The 24,688-nt window shown below is 35.5% G+C and overlaps 2 protein-coding genes across 9 annotated transcripts in view; one reads left to right on the top strand and one right to left on the bottom strand.

Moving 5' to 3' along the window:
• Positions 1-349: 349 nt before the first annotated feature.
• vrk1 (VRK serine/threonine kinase 1) lies at positions 350-23,680 on the bottom strand. 2 transcript variants are annotated; one of them, XR_015512504.1, is made up of 13 exons: positions 23,602-23,680; positions 20,624-20,804; positions 20,426-20,481; positions 19,599-19,668; positions 18,950-19,037; positions 13,788-13,896; positions 12,240-12,332; positions 8,252-8,888; positions 6,263-7,024; positions 5,943-6,001; positions 2,807-2,979; positions 712-805; positions 350-625 (listed from the first exon to the last, which is right to left on the bottom strand). XR_015512504.1 is itself a non-coding variant. In NM_213385.1 (13 exon segments), coding segments are annotated over 12 exon segments (1,278 nt in total). In that variant the 5' UTR covers positions 20,787-20,804; positions 23,602-23,668; the 3' UTR covers positions 350-506.
• Positions 23,136-24,688, top strand: part of si:dkey-288a3.2 — an 83,940-nt gene continuing 82,387 nt past the window's right edge. For 3 of the 7 annotated variants that reach the window (XR_015513287.1, XR_015513288.1, XM_087290318.1), the window contains exon 1: positions 23,144-24,687. Coding sequence is in view for 2 of the 7 variants with exons in the window: in XM_087290318.1 (XP_087146444.1) it covers positions 24,558-24,687 (130 nt within the window). In the remaining 5 variants the exon portion in view is untranslated. Of the gene's footprint in view, position 24,688 lies in introns of all 7 variants that reach the window. The other 4 variants (XR_015513290.1, XR_015513289.1, XR_015513291.1 and 1 more) reach the window with 2 other exon arrangements.

Consider the following 24,688-nt stretch of genomic DNA (forward strand, 5'->3'; position numbering starts at 1 on the left):
CTTTTGTCTCCACCTGATCAAATGGCAGCCGAGCGGAAAGGCGCAGAGCCCCCTTCTCCAAACGCACGTACCCGGCTCAGTGGCGTCTGCCACACGTTCGCCTGCCTCAATGCAGGTATCAAAGACCAGCTCGCCTCTCCCACAGACGTCGCAGTGCCAGCCGCACGCCGGCTTTCATAGCACAACAACAAGGGGAAAATGTGGCGGGGGAAGAGTCGGGACTCTGAGCTCCTTCAGGGATTTCCTTATCGGGGGCAAAGCAATCCCCCCTGGACCTCATCCGCATAGGCTTGATTATTCAAGGCATTACAAAGGAATGAAAATAACTCACAACTCAAAGCCACTGTCGTTTTTTTTCTTTACCCCATATTTATTATCATTTCACTGCGAGAGTGTGCCCAACACCCTGCTAAAGTTTAAGAAAATTCAACCACAGAGAACAAATACAGACCAGACAATTTAAAAGATACAAAAAGAAAACGACTTGAACTGGAGTGCAAAAAGGATTAAGAGTTCTTCTTAGGCCTTCCTCGGCTTTTCTTCACCGCTGGCTCAGAGGAGGCCTGAGCTTCTTTCTTCACTGGACGCTTTGCAGGACTTGCTGTCTTTTTAGCCCCATTCACTTCTAAATGGGTTACATGTTCATTTTAAAAACGTTTATCATCTCAACAATATTGTTGATTAATTCTGGGGTCCATTTAGTTGACTTACCCTTCTTCTGAGGAGCTCGCCTCTTCTTTGCTGGGGTGCTATCGGTTTCGTCAGCAGACTGGCCTTTTTCCTCTGCTTTCTTTCGCTTGGGAGTCTTCCAGTCAAAAATAAAGACACAAACACAGGGATGGAAAAGATGGAAGAGCAGTGGTCAATGCACTTGCCTAGAGCAACCTTGGAGGAAGTTCAAATCAAATATTAAGAAGGGACCTTTTGCTCAGTATACACATGGAAACTATTACGTACGCCTTGAGCATTGTTAACGCTTGAGAAAATGTAATCATGATTCAGCTATTGAGCAAACCCGACAAGAACAAATAAAATAATTTGAATGTCAAACACAATACATGTTCAAAAGTTTGGGGGTCAATAAAAATGGGAGGGGGGGTGGAATCAATCACAATGTACTTAAAGAGTGTTTAAACATTATAATTAACTAAAAATGTTTCTTATGCTCCAAATAAGAGTTTCCCGACCATGACAGACTGACGCATTGGCTGTTAAAAATTCAGCTTTGAGGTCACAGCATTAAACACATTTTAAAATATATTTGAACAGAATGACCATTAACCACCTTTTTATCAAATAAATGTAGCCTTGATAAGCATGGAGATTTCTTTCAAGTGCTGAAATAATTACTCCCGATGCCAAACCTTCGAAAGCTAGCACATTTCAGCATTGGAAATTATCAAAGGAATGGCAAGGAAACTGATTTCAACATTGAGAATTTTTTTGGGGGGGCAGGTTGGGATTCCAAAAAATAAAAACCTTCAATGAGTTAATCTATTTTAACAATTTTATCAATCAAAAATCCTTGTTTTTTTCCCTCAAATGAAAATTCTAGCATAGAAGCTCAAGTCCTCAATTCAAGGAAATCATACTAACCGAACCAGGGGTTATGAAGAAGATGCACTTAACGACAGCAATCAAATTCTCCCTTTTCTTCACTCAGACTGCATAATGAATGCTCGCCCCTCTCTCGGACTTGAACTATCATCCTTACTAGCCCCCCCCCAACACCCCCTCACATTTCCCTTCCATTTTGCCAATTGCTGCCTCATGATTACCATCCAGACCCTGCTGAGCTGAACAGATTGGCTCGATAATTACATACAATAACGGCAGTGGGCAGGTAACCCTCAGCTGGCATGGGCCAGCTCCCTGGTGGCACCTTCCATATGCAAACTGCATTGTGGGAAGCGAGGAGAGTCCGTCCCCTCCCCTGTCGTAAGTGCGGCTCGCTGATTGCCGGCCTGCGCCGACTCCAAGGTTACCGTGTCAGCAAATTTGTGATACATTAGCAGGGAATAAACACAGGCACTCAGGACCTGTCTGTGGGAGGAAGAGGAGGGGCCACTGGGATAAACACCCGGGCGCTGGAGAGAACCTGAGATGCAGACGGCTTTGTTGCCAAGAGCTCTTTGTGCCGGACCCCATGAATGAAGCCACAGTCTTATCGTTTTCACAAAGTATATGCCATCAAGGGCATCTTTGTGGGCTCAGGCGATTTGTTTTACATGAAACACACTAAAACGAAACACGATGGCTGCAAAAGATGATTTCGCTGGAAATCCTGACAAAACTGTTCAATAACCTTATTTGCAAGTATGGAGATATGTCCATTTATTTCAGAGGATTGCGATCCGACACCTTGAGGGTGTGGAGTACAATATTAAGATATCAGGAAACTAAGGTCAATTGGCAACCATCCATTTGAAATGTAGAAATAAACACTAAAAGGTTTGACACTTAAATTAACATCGTGACACTTTCAGGTGAAATAAGGTGAACAAGGGCACGTTTGAAGGAAGGAATAAAAAAAAAGCTCAGGACACGTTTGTTAAAAGCATCGCACGTTAATCGTATTTGAAAATCAATGCACTCAACAGCATTTCCTACTAACCCGAGCAATTAGTCTTGGATCGTGTGTGGGCATTTTCAAATTTGAATCTGCTTTCAACAGGTAAACAAATTATAGGATGCTGAAATGGGCTCCTTTTATAAACGGCTGACTTCAAAAAGGTAGTGCTGGAGCATTTTCAATGTGGTGTGAAAGAGGTCGTCTTTTTGATGCTTTACTGAAGGTGGCTCTCACCTTGACAGAGGGCAAACTTGTGCTGTTGGTCGCCACTCCGAAGTCCAGCTTTTTGTCATCTGTTGACCCTATGGACTTTAGGCCTTGCTGCAAAATACCTCGCAATTTGTCGTAATCTGGCCTGTCTGTGTATCCCAGAACCTTGACCTCTTGCATGAACTTTCCCATTTCAGCTGAAAATAGAAAAAAGACATTAAAGCACAACAATTTATTTATTTATTCACACAGAGCGATTTGGCTGCACACTATTAAAGACACTTCAGGGTCAATAAACAGCAATTACGTGTGAGATTAAGTGAAAGTTTCTTGGACCTTAAAGTTCATCTCGCGCAAACAGTCCGACGTTAATAAGGTGCATGTTCACGTATGCTTAGAATTTGTGCAGGCGAAGACAGAACAATCCCTGTAGGGCAGTGTCTTCACAGCAGACGCTCATACTTTAACCTTCAGGCTAAGTTTAGAGGAGAAGGGCTGACATTTGTCACTTTGTTCCTTCTACTTCTCCACTCACAAACTGTTGTTTACTGTCGGCTGCTAAAATAGTCACACCAAACAGAATTAGTCGTGATGGCCGCGCTAACAGTGCCGCCTCCCATCACCTCGGTGTTGTGATGCTCCGTGTACGCACAAGACAACAGCCTGAGGAGGGATCTCGCCGTCTGCCGCGCGGCTGTCACAGGGCTTAAGAACTGCCATCACATCAGCGACTGAGCAAAGGGAGCCAATGACATCTTTGATTTTTAAACGACACAAAGAAAGAACGCCCTAAAGTTCTGCAAAAGTATACAGGCTGCCACACGCTGACTGCAAAACTAGGCAACGCAGAGGTCGAGAACGGAGAAGGGTGAAAAACAAGTTTGTTTAAAAACTTCATCTTTTATTTATTGCGTTGTTTTGTGGTCGAGTAGGAGAGCTGATGTGGTGCTTGCATGTATTTTTACACAGCTGAGGGTTGCAAAAAGTCGGAGATTACATTAAAAACATTGAATTTTAAACAGAAGTAACATTTTATAATTTTTTGAATCAATGTAAAAGTTGCAACAAATGCTATGATGTAAATGAATGTGAGATTCTGCTTAATGTCGACACAAATTTATAACTCTTATTACCCCTTACAACATTAAACATGACTAGACAGATATGGGTTAAGTTTTATTTATATTTACAAAACATTTTACTACAAACATCTATCATCAGAAAGTATGTAAATCAGGGCTCGACAATTAGGACTGCCTGATGGCCCATGGCCAGTGTGCGAGACACTCAGGACAGTAGACAGGATCGTTGCCTTGTAACTAAAGTTTTATTTGGCTGCGACTGTTTGTCAATTGTGTGCAAATACAGTCTTGGGATGCTTTTACACCTAGACATTTGTTTAGAAAGTTGTTTGCCCAGTTAGCGCGGTTTATTTGGCATATGTGAATCCCACAATCGTGCTCGGATCCACGGCAAATCAATCGCCTGAATGAGGTGGGTCTCGGCTCGATCGAAACGAACTCTTGAGCAGATCGATTGTAGCTGCAGTTTCTCCACGATGGCCGTCTAGCTTCTCCAGCCTCTGGTGCCTAGACTGCAGCTCCACACAGGAAATTTGGCCAGAAGAATTTCTCTAAAGGTTTTTTTTCCCTTCACTTCGTCAATTGGTGAAGTTTTTTTTCTCGCCGCTGTCGCCACTGGCTTGCTCAGATCGAGACTTGTGGACCTGATCTTCGATGGATTTGCTCTTCAGTGTTTTAACTTTCAGCAGGGGTTAAATTTAAACCACACTGAACTAAACTAAACTGAACTTCAACTCTGAAATCTGGACTTTACTAGATATATGTTGCGCTGCTTTGACACAATCTATATTGTAAAATCACTACAAAAATAGATATGAATTGTGGTGACAAAGCAAAACGATCTAACGAACCAGGCTATATCACAGTGTATTATAGATATGTAATAACCATTTACACAGCTATATGAAGAGAGAATAATGAGTAAGATGGGATGTCATTTCTACCAGAAAATGTGCGCTTCATGCCGGATATGACAGTGAAAGCATGATGAAATTAGCGAGTGCTGTTTATCCATTAGTAAAATTGACAGAAATTACCATCTGATAATTTTTCCATATTTTAATCTTTAAATTATTTGTATTAGGTCTATTGTTTCGTTAATTTGTGCAACATTGATCTGCTTCATGATCTGACTGCAGTGTCGCTTCATCTGTTATTTCTCACTATAATTTAAGTCTATAATGTATAATTCTAGCCAACATTGTTTTATAGATTAAATGATTCAATAGATTTTTACAAAACTTGACAACTGAAATGAAATTATGCATAAGAAAGTCTAACCTATCTATTCTGTTTGGTCTGTGGGTGTCAAAATTAAAGAGCATATTATCTCTAATTATAATAAAAAGCACAATTATAATCTAACTAAATTATATATAAAAAAATTATAATTTATTTACATTAGATTTGAATTTTTTTTTAAATTGTCAGTTGTATTTAAAGAAAAGTTATGCTGATTAAAAATGTATGTATACAATTATGCTTGGTTTTTGACACATTATTGGAAATATGTGGCTAAGATATAGCTAGTAACTCCTTTTTTTATTGGTGGGGTCAGAAAACATTTTGGCAGGGCAAGTAAAAATCGAAACTACCCGATCAGGCTAGTAGAAAAAATCCTTAGTGTTGAACCCTGTATATGCATACAAAGCACAAAATGATCACGCTCTACTTTAAAGTTAGTGTGAGAAGTTGCTGGAAATTAGCACAGAGCTGATAGATTAGCTCTAATTAAGGCTAAATCACCAGGTCCGCACTCATTAACAAGAGAAGAGGCCCTTGCACTCTTGTTTGCGAATCAGAGCTCGAGAGTGCGTCACTCCAATTACCGCTTGGCAGACAAACAAAAAGTAATACTGCAGAATTCACAGGTGCTGCTGCCGTTGCTACAAGGTTAAAAAAATAAATAAATATACTTAAATCCCATTTAGCAGTGAAAAACTGGTGAAGATTTCAGACTATATTACTACCATATTACTATATAACGGATATTTTACAACCAAAAGATCATTCACCTTTTTAAATGCAAGACAGCTCCTCGTATAAACTAAACGACTGCTCAGTTTTTTTTTTCTTACCTGGTATATTTCCTGAAGCGAAACAGCTTTTCAAGAACTCATCAATATTGTCTCTACACCTGAGGAAAGGAAAATTGAAAAATGAATCGAAGTAAATCATGGAAATGCATTTATTATAATTCCCTAAATCTAACCCATTATTATTTGTATCCAGAAATTAGCTGTAAGGCAATCAAGGGAAAAAAATGAATTACCTATACTGCAGGGGCATTATTATCTTTTGAGTTAATATTCATTAGCTTATGGCAAAAAATATAATGTAGACTGCACCTTGGTTCGAAAAGAATTAATATGCCACAAGTGACATTATAGACACTTACCTGAGCTTGGAGTCTCTGACGTAGAGTGGGTCCTGAAGTTTGTCTTCCCAGGGCAGACGGCTACATAACCACTGGATCATGCAGTAGCCCATGATTTCCAGGTCTGCTCGCCTTGAAGGAGCTGGAATGTAATATTTATTCCACACAGAAAAGAAATACAAATAATCTAAAAAACAATGCTAAGAATAATTACATTTTACATCAGGCGATCATCATTATCAACACTTCTAGTTTTTAGTTTATTGGTTCTTTTTGTCCATAAAAAAAGTTCAGTCGGTACTATTACAATTCACAGCTACTTTTTTTTATATCAAAATAAATAAAAATATATTTCGAGATGTGCATACTTTTGGATTTTAACTAACTGGGAGCATTTTAAAAAATTATCGAAAAAACAAAACCACACCTGATAAACATCCATTGCACAAAAACAAACTGAACTGAGCAGCAAAGCTCTTCATAACAAACCCAAGATATGATTGAAAATTCTATCTTTTAGGTTTACAGCTTGTGACATCACATTCTGTTTTTGATTCACTTGGATCAAAATTTGTCTTTATTTCATTCATATTTCAGTTGAACAGCAGCACAGTTCAATTAAAAAGTGAAACAAGATTTTTCAGAGGTCCATTTATGGCCTGTTTCCACTGAGTGGCACAGTGCGGTACGGTTCGGTACGCATTTATAGCCGTTTCCACTGTCAAAAGGTGCATATAACCGAACCGTGCCATACCTATTTTGGGTAGCCTTTCGAAAGGGTACCTAGCCAGGGCTCGAAATTGCGACCATTTTGGTCGCATATGCGCCCGAAATTTTATCTATGCGACCATAAAATATTTTTGGGAGCATTTCTGCGAGTGCTTAAAATTGTTGTGTGCGACCAGTTTTTACTGCAAAATGTTCACCACATGCGCGGATTCGGGAAACATTCACGCAGAATTCATCTCTAAGCTCTTTGTTTGCACTTGGAACGGGAAACGCAGCGCTCAGGAATGGTTTTAAACAGTTGTCATGTCGTCTTGCTGCAGTAAACAAATCCAAGTCCGTAATGCTTGCCCCGGCTTCGCGCTCTTCTTATTGGCCCACTGCTCTAGCACTGAACGCGAATGATTGGTTAATATCAGCTGTCAATCACTCAGTCAGCGCCTTCTGGCTTCGGATGACAGAGAGCTGCTACCGCGGAAAACTAAAGCGCTAAAGATGAGATTGAAGATAACGCGGACAGATTTAGTTTTAGAAACCATCTAGTTACAAATAATGACACATCTTACTAGTGATCATGTGCTGAATGTTAATCCACCATCTACACTTTTCCAAGAGTAGAAGACTTCTGTTGGCTTCAAGTCTGCTATAAAAAGTCTGTGGGATGGAGTTTTCAGGTAACTGTTTGCCACATCTAGCACGAGAGCTTCTGTTTAATCCTTCATATAATTGCCAGATGCTCTCCGCCGTGCAAGGGGCAGCTATATGTCAAATTTAACATCACGTACACCATCACAAACGGGCTTACACTGAGTAAATTAATATCGCTAACTTACTCATGAAAAGACCAGTATGGCTATTAACATGACGTATGCATACAATAAGGTACAATATGTGTCAAAAGCATCAGTGCAATATCAGACAGCACTTGTGAGAACAGCACAGTTAACGTTATACCGTTCAGATCGTAACAGATTCATTCAAGCAGTGCGTGCAGGGCCGGTGAGCGCTCCGTGCTTTGGTCACTCAGTTATATTATAAAAATCTATTTTCTTGTGATCACGGGATTTCGTTGAGACATATTTTCCTCACGCATGCATATTTATATTATTATTTTTTTGCTTGTTAGTTTGATTAGTGTTGATTTCAAATACAATAAATCTGTTTGTATAAAACTTGTAGTAACGGTGCTCATAATTGGTGGGTGCGACTAAATTTTGGCTGATACGCCTAACTTCTTAAAGTTAGGAGCACCGGTGCTACCAAGCAAAAAGGTTAATTTCGAGCCCTGTTAGCACAACAAAAGTGTACCAAAAGTCAGAGTTAGACGCACAGCTGAATACTATTGGTTTACAGACAAACCTCACCAACAAAGGAACAACATTTTTCAATACACAGGCGAGACATTACACTGTAATATGTACATATAATAACAAGCCATTGTCCCCCTGAGCTTTAAACAAACCTTGTCATCGCCTTGAATAAAAGCCACAAAGCCAAGAAGAGCAGAATCTACCCTGTGTAGTTGTTTACAAGGCCATCTAATGCGCGAGTGATTTCGCTTTCTCGCAATTGCTCACTTCGCGTCTAAATTTGAAAAAACTTCTTGATCGGATGATAATAACATGCACATGATTACTAAAATGCTTCTGTATGGAAGTATGCAAATGTTTTCCACTTCACAAGCTTAATATATAATGAGCATTTAACCATCTGCTTAAATCCTGATTCTCCTTTACATAGGCCTTAAGTCTAACTTAAAAGTGTGACGTGATTGTTCCAATTACTTACAGACTCCTTTGTGTGCGTCAATACTTGTGAACTCAATGGTACCGTCATGACACCTCTTTGGGTCTTCCTTATACTCCTTTGGCACTCCCTCAGGAGCATATCTATAGGCCAGTCCATAATCTACTAAAAATACCTGTTAATTAAAACAAAACAAAAAACTTAGAATCAACTGTTTAGTGCAACAAAAACATCTTACAATTATAAAAAGACTTTAAAAAAAAGATTTGATATGACATTATATTTACAGATGCTAAGCATACACGAGATGATAAAGTCTTCTTTAAGGTTACTGCAAACAAATCGCATATGCCGCTGCAAAGCTACTGATTGCCAATTAGCAGTATGTGTCACCTATAAAGGAGGTCTGACAATTAGCGCTTTGATAGCGGTGTTTTCAAAGCAACAGGAAACAGCTAGCAGAGCTCCGAAGACACCAAAACAGTCAGTGCACAAATTACAGGTGCACCTATCTCCTCAAAAAGTAGAAGATTATTTGAAGTGTCCATGTAAAGTCTCAAAAATAACTGCATGTGCCAATTTGCAGCAGCATTAGATTAACAGCTCACCTACAGAGAGAAACATCACAAACATTTCTAAACTTTTTTTTTCTCCAACTAAAACGTTGTCATATATGCAGTAAGCAGAGGCTGCTGATTCCAAACAGCTTGCTTTTTCATCAAACACACAATGATATTATAATAAAAATACAAAAACATTCACCCTGTGCATGCGAAACAAGCAATATAATCTGTAAAATGACTCTATGCTATTTACATGTGGACATGTTTAATGTGTAAAGAACAAAATGTCTTGATCATACACTGCCAAATGTTAAACAGTTTGTAGAAGGGTCTGTCATCTCACATGAGTCTTTAAGAGCTTCATTTAAGGTGAGTAAAAAGTTTTTATTTCCAGCTTAATCTGAAAATATGTATTTGACCACCTTTTCCAGGAAGATCTGGATTTTGACTTTCCTACACATATATCTATATAATAAAAAATATTTATTATATAAAAGAAGATAAAAAAAAAATGCAATCACAAATGTCACTGCTTACATGTTAAGGAAATCTCTGTACCTCACATATGGGCATTTGGTTTCTGATACATCCTATGTCAAAACAGACTGGGTCATCAGACCAATCAGATAAAAGTGGACTATGGGAAAGGATTGAAATAAACAATTTACTTAGAAAAATAAAAAAAATAAAGGCCTTTAATAAAACCCTAAAAAAATAAATAAATACGCGACAGCAACTCACAAATCCTACCAAGTTAATTAGGTTAATAGGAGTGGGAATCTTTAGGGGTTTCATGAACCGATCTGATTCCGAGGATCACAATATGATTGAATTCTGAATTTCCGATTCTTAACATCTATTTTTCCTAGTTCTTCTGCTGTCCATATTTACAACTTTACATTTTTAGCAGAATTAGAATTTCTATTATTTTGCTTAATAACTGGAACATCTGTATTACAGTATTGTCTTCCATAAAATTGCTTATTTTATTAAATTATTATATAGGAAGAACAAGCTCTAAATGTAAAAAAAAGACAAAGAACAATTATGAAAAACAAACATATTTCTATAAATAAAAACATTCATATTAATTTTCCAAAAAAAAGACAGCATTTTTTATTCATAACATTAAAACTCCAAGGAAAAAAATGTACAGTTGAAGTCAAAATTATTAACTTTCCTGAGAAATTCAAATACATTTTTACATATTTCTCAACTACAGTTTAACAGAGAGGATTTTCTCAACACATTTTAAACATAAGAGTTTTAATGACTAATTTCTACTAACTAACTTCTTTTGTCTTTGCCTTGATGACAGTAGGTAATATTTTGCTGGCTATTTTGTAAGATACTCATATTAGGCCTAAAGCATAAAGCAAGCTTTAGAACATTGTAATGCGTCATTAGTTTGCAACACAGTGCAGTATCTCTTGTTCACTTTCATTCACAACCCGTGTTTGCAGAACACAAGCAACAAGCCTTTACTCATGAAGTTTGCTGTAATGGTGAAATACTATTCTGTCCAACGCCTTTGATAATTCCAAAACTGCTCGCACAACGGACGAGTAGCACCTATGCACCCACATCACCGCATCTATGATGGCCAAAGGTGACACTTTCGGGAGCGATGTGGTTGCACAACATATCAAAATCACTGCACCTATAATTATCCATTTGTCCAAATGAAGCGAATTCTGAAGCATGCATTCACTACCGGTCAAAAGTTTGGGGTCAGCAGGATTTGTAAAATGATTTAAAAAAAGCTTATCCTGCTCATCAAGGCTGCATTTATTTATTCAAAAATACAGTACAAATTGCTAAATTGTGAAATGTTATTGCACTATAAAATAATTGTTAAAAAGTAGTTTATAATTTAACTTAAGACTTAATTCCAGTGATTTTAATGATGAATTTTTAGCTTTATTACTCCAGTCTTCAAGTCACATGATCCTTCAGAAATCACTTATTAATTAATTATTATTATTATTATTATTAATGGTATTAGTTATAAAAGCAATAATGACTGGAGTGATAATTTCATTTCAAACTAGATACAATAAGAAAGCAGTCGAGAACTTTTGAGAATCGATACAGAATTGTTATGAGAAAGAATTATGGTGCATCAATTTTTTTCTCCCACCTTTAGTGATTAATATAATAAATCAATTCTTCCTTATTTCATTATACATTCACTCTACAAGATTTGTCGAACTGACTGAAACAAGTATCTTCTGAATTTGAGTATTTGGAACAATTTGTTGAACTAGGTCAAGATTAATTTGCATTTAGTTCTTAAATCAGTGTTCTGAAGTAAAAGATGTAGTACTAAAAGTTTACAAATACCTCTTTTAAAAACTATATCCTTAATACACCAATCACACAGACAATTCAAATCGTTCCCTAGCTGAAATCAAAACATTGCGAGGCCTTTCTTGCATTTTATTGTCTGTGGTCTGTTTGTACACACATTTATTAAACAGTAATAAGCATTCCGAAGCAAAGAGAACACCCTAGCAATTTCAAAAAGGGATGCTCAGTCACCAAATAAGCAGTGACTAATCCCAAGAGGCCGAGTTTTAAATTGTGACTTTAAAAATAGCAGCTTAATAATACACCACTGATACATTATTAATCTTCAAATTAAATATTTGCTCCTGCCCAGCCCCCCCCAACCTTATTTGCTAGAGACAGCTTCAATACTGTCTCTAATCTCTCCAGTTTATGAGCCGCATTAAAGGCTTAAATTGTTTTGCTTTTTTCCCAACCCAAATCTCATTAACAGATGGAAAAAAAATAAGACAAGTAGTTTCTTCCATTGCAAATCACTGGTACTCCAATTAAAAGAAGCAGGAGCTCTGTACAGTCCTGCGGTCTGAACACATTCCCTTCTGCATCTCTACAGTTCGAGCTGTACAGCCATGGCAACAGAGATCTGTTAAACATGTGCAAGGCTTGAAACAAACCTGATTGGGGTTGGTGTAGGACAGGAGGAGGTTGGAGGCTTTGATGTCTGCATGCACATATTCATGGTCATGGATGTACTCCAGAATGTCAAGCTAGAAAGATGAAAGATAAGTTAGAATATGAGATTTTGTAATAATACTGAAATAAGATTTTCTCAGCACCTGCACTGACACCATAGTAATGTTGAACAATTCCCTGCATGTTTAATAGATTTGCAACTTTTTATGTAAAGTAAGTTTAGGGTAAAAAAGTTTTGGTACTTATTGGCAACGCTGTGGCACAGTAGGTAGTGCTGTCGCCTTACAGCAAGAAGGTCGCTGGTTCAAGCCTCAGCTGGGTCAGTTGGCGTTTCTGTGTGGAGTTTGCATGTTTTCCCTGCATTTGTGTGGGTTTCCGCCGGGTTTCGGTTTCCCCCACAGTCCAAAGGCATGCGGTACACGTGAATTGGGTAAGCTAAATTGTCCGTAGTGTATGAGAGTGTATGGGTGTTTCCCAGAGATGGGTTGTGGCTGGAAGGGCATCCACCTTGAAAAACGTGCTAAATAGATAAGTTGGCAGTTCATTCCGCTGTGGCGAAGCCGGATTAATAAAGGGTCTAAGCCGAAAAGAAAATGAATGAAGTTTTGGTACTTATTGATAAATACAATGATGTCAAGTGTGGATTGCTCCCTCACGGCTCACTTTATTTTAGTAAGCCTGTTTTATTTTGTTATTATCATTATTTACATTACTCAGTCAGATTACTTTTAGCTCTGAGAAAAATAAGTAGGCATGTCACTATATATATATATTCAATTTATATCAATCAATTTAAGCAACATTTTAGCTGATTGTGTAACATCTCTATCTCTATTGGAGGTGTCAGTGTGGTTAAAAAAACACTATAGTATTTACTATAAACAACTATAGTGTATCCTCATGTGGGTGCCTGACAAATAAAAATAGATCTGGAAGCAGATATTGCAGCCTCTGTTATTTTTATTTTTACCTTTTTGTTAACATTTATTATTATTTGTTTGTTTAAGATATACATTTTCACATTCTGATTCCAATGCCTAATTATTCAATTGTTAAAATCAGTGTAATTAAATGAAATACTCTTAAGAATAAAATGTTCTGTGTCCTTTATGAGTGTACTTGCATTAAGATGTTATTATATTGTCATTCTGGCATTATTTACTGTATCGAGAGGCAGGTTTTAAAATGACAATAATATGGTTCATCGCAGAATATTTTAGTGCAATATATCGTACAACAAAAAAAAAAGATATCGTGACAGGCCTAATAATAGGCAACAGTGAATTAGATTATTTTAGATAAGTCACAAATAGCATTGATGTTTTGTTGATTGTGTGCAAGTGTACTTGCTGACATCTGATTTTAGTATTTCAGAATTGACTTCACTGGTCATGTACTTTAATCCCTTTTCTCAAAAAAGCTACATTATATGCTGCCTTATAACAGATAAAATCTGAAGAATAAATTAACGTTTTATTTTCTGTGAAGTGAAGTACAGAATGACAGTCATACTCTTAAAAGAAACCTACAAGTCGAAGGCCCAGCTGAAGAACCAGCTTCCTTGAAAACTTCTTCCCATTTCCTTCAAACAATTTCTGTAGATCTGTTCCAAATCGATCCATCACCATAAATCTGTACCTGGTGATTGAGGTGAAATGACACTTTTATGCATAATAAACAAAAAATAATAAAAAATAATAATTATATATATATATATATATATATATATATATATATATATATATATATATATATATATATATATATATAAACAGCATGCCTCTTGTTGGTAACACTATAATAACTACACACTATAAATCATTAATTAAGCATTAGCAAATAGTGAATTCATTATCTGTTAAGCATTAACTCTACATTAATAAACTTAAGTAAACAAGTTTTTATACAGCTACAAATGCTGTTTACTTGAATTATAAGCACATGCATAATGGGCTTACTGGTTGTATTTTCATACTTTGTTAAGGATTCATTTTTATTACGGCTTTATTTCCTGGAATAAACTATTCAAATAAACATTTATATATCTTATTATTAGTGCTCTCAAAATTAGTGCGTTAACCCATGCGATTGATTTGAAATAATGAACGCGTTAAAAAAAATTACGCAATTAATGCAGTTGCAGTTTTTTTTTTACTTACCGTTGTGGTCAACGTTTGTTTAACATGCAAAGAAATGTGGATAAGTCCAAGGAAGCACTTTTTAAATGGCAAGTTTCAGTATAAAACAATTATTGTTGCATCACCAGGCTCTTCAGATGTTTCATGCAATTTCAGGGGCCTGTTTCAGTAAGGAGGTTCAAACAACTCAGAGTTTAAACTTGAACTCTGAGTTGATTTACCGAGAGATTAAAAACTCAGAGTTTTCGGTTTCAGAACAGCTGATCTGAGTTGGGTCAATCAACTTCGAGTAGACCAACTCAGAGTTAAGCGCGCACACCGTGACTATAAAAAGGCATTATCAGTGGAGCGCAGACATTACGAGTGACTATGGCAATATCTTATAAAAGAGATCACCATTTCTTTCTCCAGCTGAACTTGATGTTCTCATGCAAAGTTATAGCAAATATGAGTGTATATATTTGAAAAGAAGCAGCCATCAACCAGTTAGTGTGGGAAAACAGCTGCTCAAGATAATGCCTAATTTAACTTTTTAAGTATTTAAATATTTAAGTATAATAAAATAAGTAATGTAATTTGTGACGTTTATATTTTTTTTCTAAACTTTTTTATACATTTATTAGTTTTAAATGATTTAACAGTGCACTTGTGTGTCTGCCTTTTTTATTGATCAAGTGAAAGGGTAATATAACATTTAGAAGGTAAGCAGTACTAAAAAAAATTTTTAGAAAGAATAATAATCCCATTAATCTAGTTACAGTGCATGTCAAAGGTGAATTTAATTTAATTATTTATTAAAAAAGGATAAGCCATTCTAGTACAGTTCTTCTGTGTGTGACTAAAATGTAGGCAATAGCTATGTTTCCATCCAAATATATTACATAAATTTATGTGCAAAACTGGAATATTGCATAAAAGATGCGAATAAAATTCCATCCAACGAGTCAAAGAGAAAAAATTTGTCACTTCCTGATTTAACTGGCACCAAATATCAACAGTAAAAACAGAATTTACTGTGGTAGAAGAAGCTGCGTCAATTAATTCTTTATTTAGCCTAATTAATGTACTTGCGCCTCGATGTCAGAAGACAATGCTGAAACACAATGAACACGTGGGGGCGTCTGAAGCCATGAGACGCGGAGACTCTTGACACGCACCAGACGTTCGGAGGTAATTAATAATATACACTAATACTGAAACAGTTAAGGCATTTTAGAATGACTAAAACAATATTTAAGACGTGTTACAGTGTTCTCAGCCTCCATTTACACACATTTTCATTATCATATGATCATGATCTTTTTTTTAATGTACATACTGTAATTTGTTCAGTAAAAGTGTTTCCATCGTAGTTTATGCGCACATTTTCTATCGAATAAAAGTTTATCCTACTCAGTTATGCGCGTTTTTTATGCATATTTTAAAAAGTTATGTGCATCATGACGTTTCTATCAATCGTTTTTATGCACGTATCCAAAATGAGCATTAAAATAGGTGGGTAGAAACGTAAGGCTAAGGCGAGAAATACCGCTTCATCTTTAAAAAAGGGGAGGAGGAGACCGACAGAAACTCTGAGTTTAGAGAATAAAACCTGCTTCTGACCAGGTTAGATTCACAGAGTAAGTTACCACAGTAACTGACTCTGAGTTAAAGTTAACTCTCTTTCAGAAACAGGCTTGACTTACCCTGATTTCTCGAGTTTAACAAACCTGTTATTTTGAAACGGAAAACCCAGAGTTTCTCTCATTTCAGGGTTAAAATACTCTGAGTTTTCAGTTAACCTCCTTTCTGAAACAGGCCCCAGGTGTGTCATTTTAACCTTCGACTTCTGTTTTAATGGAATTTGATACCGCATGGCGAACGGAAAGAAAAACCTCCGCATTTCATGACTCGGTGTTCCTTTAAGATAGTCAACCTTACATGGTAGACTCTTAATAAGAGCATTATCTTAATCATATTAAAATCAGAGTATTGGTGTCGATGTAAATGTAGAAAGTGTCAAGTGTCAAGCTGTCAAAGACAGCGCATTCCAATGCCTTACTGCATGAGCCCTCCATGGTTCATTATGTTTGAAGTGTTTCCTCCTTAAACGCAATGAAAGTGTATGCTTCGCGTTGTTGTGTCAGAATCCTTGTGAAATACAGCAATACTTTAGAATGCTTAGTTTAAGCAAATTTGATGAACGCGATCATGGGTGCTGAATCTGAAGGGAGACGCTCCGGCCGTGCCCTGTCATTGCGCGCGTTGTGTGTGTGTGTGTGTGTGTGTGCGTGTCTGTGTCAGGCCCATGTAAGCGCACAGACCATTACAGGGGCAGGTGCTCAACGCGAATGCAAAGTAAAGAGCAAGTGCCTCCTGAGAGGGGCACCTCAGTCAATGAGGGCAGAGGGGCAGTGACTCTAGCCACCGGGCCACCACCTTTGTACGGCTCTGGTCTGTGTGTGTGTGCGCGCACGCGCGTGCGTGCGTTTCTTAGCAACAAACCTGCCTAAACGTCGTTTTCCGTAGCCACTAAATCAAAAAGTTACAAATTGCTGTTAGTTTGCGTTGCACTCTCAGCTCACATCATTCAAAAGAAAAGGACCACATTGTCCCCCGATAATGTCAACAGACTGGACTGTCTTAGCAACTGGATGAATATAAAGGAGGACTAAGCAAAATTGTTTCTACTTTATAATTAATGTTCTCAACACACAGCAATACAACTTTTCAATTAGTACAATTGTTTGTATTCAATACTTTATTATTATTATTATTATTATTATAATTTTCCATTTTCCATATCTGCAATGCCTGTATTTTGACATTTTTTTAGAATCCAACTTTGAAATCAATGATTTCTTTATTGCCAATGATTGTTTTGAAATTCAAATGGCTCTAACATGCTTGTGTATTTATTTCTGTAATAAATATGGCTGTCAAGCCAAGATCTTGATGGTTTATTGTGGGTTTGTTGTTTACATGAAGAAATCTGTGTTACAAGTTAAACAAAAATTCTAATAAACAATCATGATTAGATTTTAATAGTTCTTGTCTTGCGTTTACATTAATTTTACATTTGAATAGCCAAAATTACAAGTTTCAGTCTTTTAAATGTGATTAATCGTGATTAATAAAAAAAAAAGTGTGATTAATTAGTTAATTTTAATCGCGATTAATTAGTTAATTTTTTAATCAATTGACAGCACTACTTATTATTTAGGCATATAATAATAGTTATTTAGTATTCAACTTGTAACTCAACTTCATCCAGTTTTGTGACCTAATCTCAAGTCAGAACTATGCATGCTTTGTAAATCCCTTTTAACATTTAAAGGCTCAGTATCAAATGAAAAATGAATCTTTGCAATCTTATCTAAAAAATAATTACTGTAAAATGTAAACATTGCTTAACAACAGGAGTGTCAAAATACAACATAAAACTGAGTACTGTAATTACTTAATATATACAGTCATTTATTTTAGATAAGATTGCAAAGATTTATCTTACATATCATAGGGTTTCATTTTTGTATCTTAAAACGATTATATATATATATATATATATATATATATATATATATATATATATATATATATATATATATATATATATATATATATATATATATATATATATATATATATATATAACTGAGCCTTTAATTGCCATTTATAAGGGATTTACAAAGGATAAACTGTCCTGACTTTAGATTGGGTCACAAAAGAATGAAGTTGAGTCATGTGCTATTTTGAGGTTTCCGCCTGGATTTTGTCTATCCAAATTCAAAAGCTTAGCAAATCCACATGAAGAGGTGTAAATGCTAAAAGTTTGGTATCATTTTAAAGAAAACCCTTTCAATTTTCATAAAACACTGTTGACTGATAAAAATAATTGTATATGTTGTCTTTGTTATAATAAATCTCTCCAAAAAACAGGCGTTATTTGTAAACTCAAGTTTGAAAGTGTACTGTTTAGGTTCTGTGTGGTCTTGGCTGCTGTAATTCATTTTGGTGGTTCCTGCACATGTCAGTAATTAGACAAAATGCCTCTATCATAATCTATGCAAAAGTTATTCTATTCCAACTGATGAGAGAACAGAACCACTTATGGGGGTATTGGGCCAGTACGAACCTTTAAAATGTAAAGAATTCAGAAGTAAATGACATCACGGATGCAGTACCGGGTACACAAAGCTTAAAGCATTTATTAACATACCAAGTAACGATTAACATATGCCTAAATAATAAGATATATAAAAATGCTCATTTAAATAGTTAATTAATCATTTGCGTACACATTCTTAAAGATCTTTAAAAAACTAATCTTAAAAAATGGTTTGTAAATAATGCTATATTTAATTTAGTAATTAGTGCTTATAAATCAAGAATACAGCATCTGTATCTGATTCTGCAGTTATAAACTGCATACTAACATCTATTAATGTAGAGTTGATGCTTAACAAATAATGAATTAACTATTTGGTAATGCTTAATAAATTCATAGTGTGTTGTTGTTTTAAGGTGTTACCCTTGTTATGTAATAACTTGAAAAGTGATGTTTTTTCACCTACCTCTTTCCATTTTTCTCATGAAAACCAGAACCCCAATATTTTGGAACTCCCAAATACTCCATTTTCTTTGACTTCATCCAAGCCCCGACTGAATTAACATAAAACATTCAGTCAGAAAAATGACTCGCAACATATTCACACCTCACAGTGAAATGAAGAAATGCTACCACCTCTAAAATTAACATTATCACACCAACATTTAAAAGCAATCAAATAATCAATTCATCAAGTGAGTAAATTATTTAAAACTTTTTAAAATTCTTTAAACTTGTTGGTGCTCAAAGTAATATAAGAGTATCCCTTGGGGACCCAACTGTGAATGTGCCGCAAGGTAATCTGCTGGTGGGACAAATATTTACCAACATTACAATATTCTGATGAATAAAACATGAGCATCCCTTAGTAATATTGCAGTTAATTGTCAAGGGAGACTGACATTTGGATTGTTATTAAATAAAGCGCAATGCTGTGGCCTTGGGGCAGCCATAAGAGCCACCAAAGGCAGAGAGTTATGGTTTGTCTGTCTCCATAAGGCCCTCAATGGTGAGCTCAGAACTTTCTTTAATTAAAAGAGTTGCTCTTCGACTTTATTTTTTTCCGTGAGGCTCATCATGCATATGAGGGTGTGTTTGCAGTCACAAGGGCATACTTAGATCAGGTTTGGCAGCTCGCATGTAGAACTTCAGTTCAGAGAAGAGAGGGCCGTTGTCACTTGGTTCCTGCAAGACACAGTAAAAATAATCACCAAAAATAGCTGACATTTGAAAAAAACTATATAATAAATATTAAAATTACAATTTTCCAGAAGAGAAAAAGCAAAAATTTAATTTTAAGTAAAACCTGTCATCACGATTTACAGAAAATGCAGAGTTTGTGAAAACTAATTACTATGAACATCTGATTTAATTTATTCATTATCAGAAATAAAAATAATAAATATATGAATAAATAAAAAATAAAAAATAAATAAAAAAGGCTTAACTAAATTAATTAATTAAAATAAAAATAAATTAAAGGCTTAACTAGGTCAATTAGGCAAATTAGGGTATTTAGGCAAATCATTGTATAACAATGGTTTGTTTTGTAGACATTCGAAAAAACAATATTGCCTAAGGAGAAATGTTTTTTAAAAAGTAAAAACTGCTTTTATTCTAGCAGAAAAAAAACAAATAAGGCTTTCTCCAGAAAAAAAAAATATTATAGGAAATACTGGGAAAAAATCCTTGCTCTGTTAAAAATCATTGGCCATTTTTTAAAAGAGAAAAAAATTCACAGGAGGCTAATAATTTTTTTTATGTATCTAAAGAAGAACCTAATGTTTTTGTTGTAGTGTGTGTGGTACTATTATTTTATAATTAGAACTATTTTTATAAGTACACATTTATTGTTACAATTATCATCCTTGTTGTGACTCTAACTACTTATTAGAAATAAACACATTACTGGAGCATATGTATACATAGTTTTTGTCCCTACCACTTTAATGACATAAGGTGCATCAGCGGTGACAGGTCCTGAAGAGTCTTCATTTGCTAAGAGGATGAAAGACATATTTACATGTTTAACCACTGATAAATAAAAACAAAAACAATAAATATTAGAACCTCGTAATTTCCTTTGGACTAAGCAGAAGGAAAAGGAATGAATTTCCTTTGGCTTTTTTCTTTATCTTACCAAGATACAGCAGGCCAAAACCTCCTTGTCCAACAGCTGATCCAAGCTTCCATTTTTTCTTTGCGTTATCTGTCAGGACTTCTCCAGACGGGAATTCTTCAGCCAGTTTCCTCTTAGCTGGAGCTCTTGCTTTCTTCACCCCGTCTGCCTTCTTTGGTGGCATCTTCCTTATTTATAAAAACTTTAAAGAAAAAGAACCCAAGCTCCATTAGAACAAAAGTGGGGACCAATCGTAGTTAAGAATTTATTTTACATTATTTACTTTTGTTTAATCTTTTTTTCCATTGTAGATAATAATATAGGCAAACAATAAAAAAAATGTAAAACAGTAACTAAAAAATGCACAATGTCTACATAGTGTTTATATCTTAATAATGACCAGAGATCATTCTTTGAGATTGTATATTTTTATGACTTTAAAATATACTAACACGTACACTTCTTTGCAGAAATGCGCCAACTTGTCAAGATTTTCTCTAACCACTGTAACCACACATATTTGATACATAAAGTGGTGGTCAAAGTTAATAGAACACATGACAGAAAAAAAAATATACTATTTTCGCCTCTAAAAACATGTTTTAATTTCATAATGTTCCTGACACATTCAGACAGTTGCTTTGCGCATAATATATACCACACGAGTCGCACAGTATATATCCACTTTCAACTTTAACATTTGATATTTTGTCAAACTTTTTCAGCAATTAAACAGCAGTACATCTCTCTGGCAGAGTATTAATATTTGATAAAAGACATTAACAAAATGCCTACTGCAATTGAAGCTAAAATCTTAGATTTTACTTCAATGAAAAAACATGAATATGTAAAATTAACAGTGAATAGGCAAGGGCCGGTATAAGATTCTGACAGTATGGTAACCTTGGATAAAAATATCACGGTTTCACGGTCTCATCATATTGTGATTTCTGCTCTAAAATATATTCTTTTTAAATTTCTGGTAAAAACAACAACCTTTCCACTGAATACAACATATTTTATTTTATGAATCTTTAAAAAGTATTTTGGGACAATAGCTTTTGATGTGGAGGGTCCTTAAGATACTTTTGCCCTAAAAAACTAAATAAAATAATTGTAAAAACCATGTAAAAAAAATTATATTCCATATACTACATTCTGATTACTACATATACCATAGGAACGACATAACCAAAAATGCTGACCTTTACTTTTCCAAACTACGATAAACCTTGAAACCTTATCGTCCCATGTCTAACAATAAATGTTTTCGTAAAAATTACCTAAAATCCATTTTAATTGTTCTATGGCTACAGAGCATACTAATCCTAATATATTTTGCTCATTATATGGGTACTGTGATAGCCAATTCAACTAACAATATCTGAAACCTCATACAGCAATAAGTCAAGTGTTCTAATAATTTTGGCCACCACAAAATATTTGAATATTTTAAATAATGGGTGTACTGCCACCCATTTCAGATGGCACAGCTTCTGTGTTCTGTTCACAGATGAAACAGACAGATTTTATTCTACATATATTAACGTGGTCTAGACATTCTCTGGCAGTGAGTCAATATATTTAATAAATGCATCAACACTATCATAATGCCTTCTGCAACCGAAGCTAAAATCTTTGCTTTCGATTCTATGAAGAACGTGAATATGTGACATTAACAGTGAATTTGGCCTTGAATGTTTTAGTAAAAAGTACCTCAACTTCATTATGACTGTTCTATGGTTATAGAGCACACTGACGACTCTGTAGATGTTTTTCTCATTATATGGGTACTGTGATGATAGCCAATTCAACAAACATTATCTCAACCCTCATACAGTAACATGCCAAGTGTTTTAATGTTTTTGGTCACCTCAATATAGTTGCATATATATTTTAAATGATGGGTGTGCTGCAAAGATTTCTACATATATTAAGGTGGTCTAGACATTCTCTGGCAGTGTGTCAATATGTTTAAAAAGAACATCAATACTAACATAGTGCCTTCTGCAACCGAAGCTAAAATCTTTGCTTTCGATTCTATGAAGCAACAAGAATTTGTGACATTAACAGTGAATTTGGCCTAGAATGTTTTATTAAAATGACCTATGCTTCATTTTGACAGTTCTATGGTTATAGAGCATACTGATGACTCTTAAGATATTTTGCTCATTATATGGGTACAGTGATTGCCAATTCAACAAACAATATCTGAAATCTCATAGAGTAACATGCCAAGTGTTTTAATCTTTTTGGCTAAACCAATATATTTGCATATGCTTTTAAATAATGGGTGTTCTGCACAAATTTCTACATACATTAACGTGGTCTACTCATCACCATATTAAAATTAAGGATTTAAGATTAGATCAGATCAGATCTAATCTTTATAATATTGTAGACTTACAGTATAAACTTGTTTTTCAAAGAACATCTGGACTTTTTAAAATAATAGCACACTAATAGCTGGCTACAAAAAACTCCGTAACAAGTTGCCATAAAGGTTATTAAAACTGACAACAATCACGTGGGTGTTTTGTTAAGCGTCACAATTATTGACATGTAAACTGTACACATATTTACTATTCAGAGTTTAAACATGGCAGATATATTATTAAGGACAACTAACGTAATGAGGCGTGTTTGTGGACACTTTCAATTTTGCAGTCCTCGCCAATGATGCAGTTTGTTTCACTTTTGAATTTAAAATAACAACAGACGTTGAGCTTCGCGGGATTTGTTTTGGAATCTTTTTTTCAATACAAGATGAGTTTGATGTTACGTTATCAATGAGGGAGACATTTATTATTGTCTTCATATTGTTTTGGTGGGGAAAAGGAAACTGCGACTACTCGCTAATGTTATGCTAACGTAGCAGAGTTAGCAACATTATTACGTATATTTATCGCAGCAGAGCCTGTGATCTGTCCTCATAATCCGCTAATAAAAGCATACAGACGCAATACTTTATTGGAGCAAATGGATAATAGTCTACTAACCTTTCCTCACGTGAGCGGTAAGTAGTTGCAACCGCTCTGCTCTCCAAACTTCCCGCAAAACGACTGTTCAGAGTGAAGCACCGTGAATGTGATTGGTCAGAAACAAGACTGCGCGGTTCCTGGTTTGGCAATGCTTGATGGGATATGTAGTTTTTGTACATTTACCCTCCTCCACAAACATTTACATCAACGGCAGTCATATATTTTGTTGTTATCGAAGTACAAATACAGCAGAGTAAAAATACAGCAACATACCCGATCAACCTTGGAAAATTGATGTCTTTTTTCCTTACTGAATGACTAGCATTGCTTTCATTCAGCTAATGTTTGTCGTTTTGATTCAAAATTGATTGAGATTCATTAATTTAACAAAGTATTACATAGAGATACACATTTATTTTAATATTAATTTAACAGATGCCACTCTCACAGAAAATGACCCTTTGTCAATTATATCAATACCTTTCAGATATTTGACTCTTAACTACTTTATTTACACATTTAAACATAGCCTATTAACTGTAAGTAGCCCTCGAAAATATTTTATGCTTTGTTTCCCCTGTGCATATTTGATGTTGACTTATATAGAGTTCTACTCGCGTTGAGAGGCACAAAGTTCATGAATAATTGACTATTTGGTGTCCTGTAACTGTTTTGTAGAAGTGCTATGCTACGAGTTTAAGTTTCCACTAGCCCAGTGACTATTAGGCTACAGAATAACAACACAAGAACTCAGAGAGACTGATTTTGGATGACAGTTCATGGCTTGTTTTCTGCAGAGATGAGGGATTGATAATGTGTCCAGAGACGTTATCATTTATGAAATATTTCTTTGGATCAGAGGACTGATGTCTGAGCAAATAGGATGTCTGACATAGAAGTACATGACAACAGAGCTACATATTGATGGAAAATTGGGTTAGTCAACTTTGTGGGTTATTGGTTATTGCAGAAGAATGACGGGACACTCGGAGGATGAGACAAAATCTCTGTCTGTGAAGGATGTGAAGGAAAAACGGGTCTCATTCCCTCCAGATGAGGAGATGGTGTCTGACTTTGTGGAGAGAAGAGCTGAACTTCAACAGGG

The sequence above is a fragment of the Danio rerio genome, chromosome 17, assembly GCF_052040795.2.
Source record: "Danio rerio strain M-AB ecotype USA chromosome 17, GRCz13ab, whole genome shotgun sequence".
NCBI classification, from domain to species: domain Eukaryota; kingdom Metazoa; phylum Chordata; class Actinopteri; order Cypriniformes; family Danionidae; genus Danio; species Danio rerio.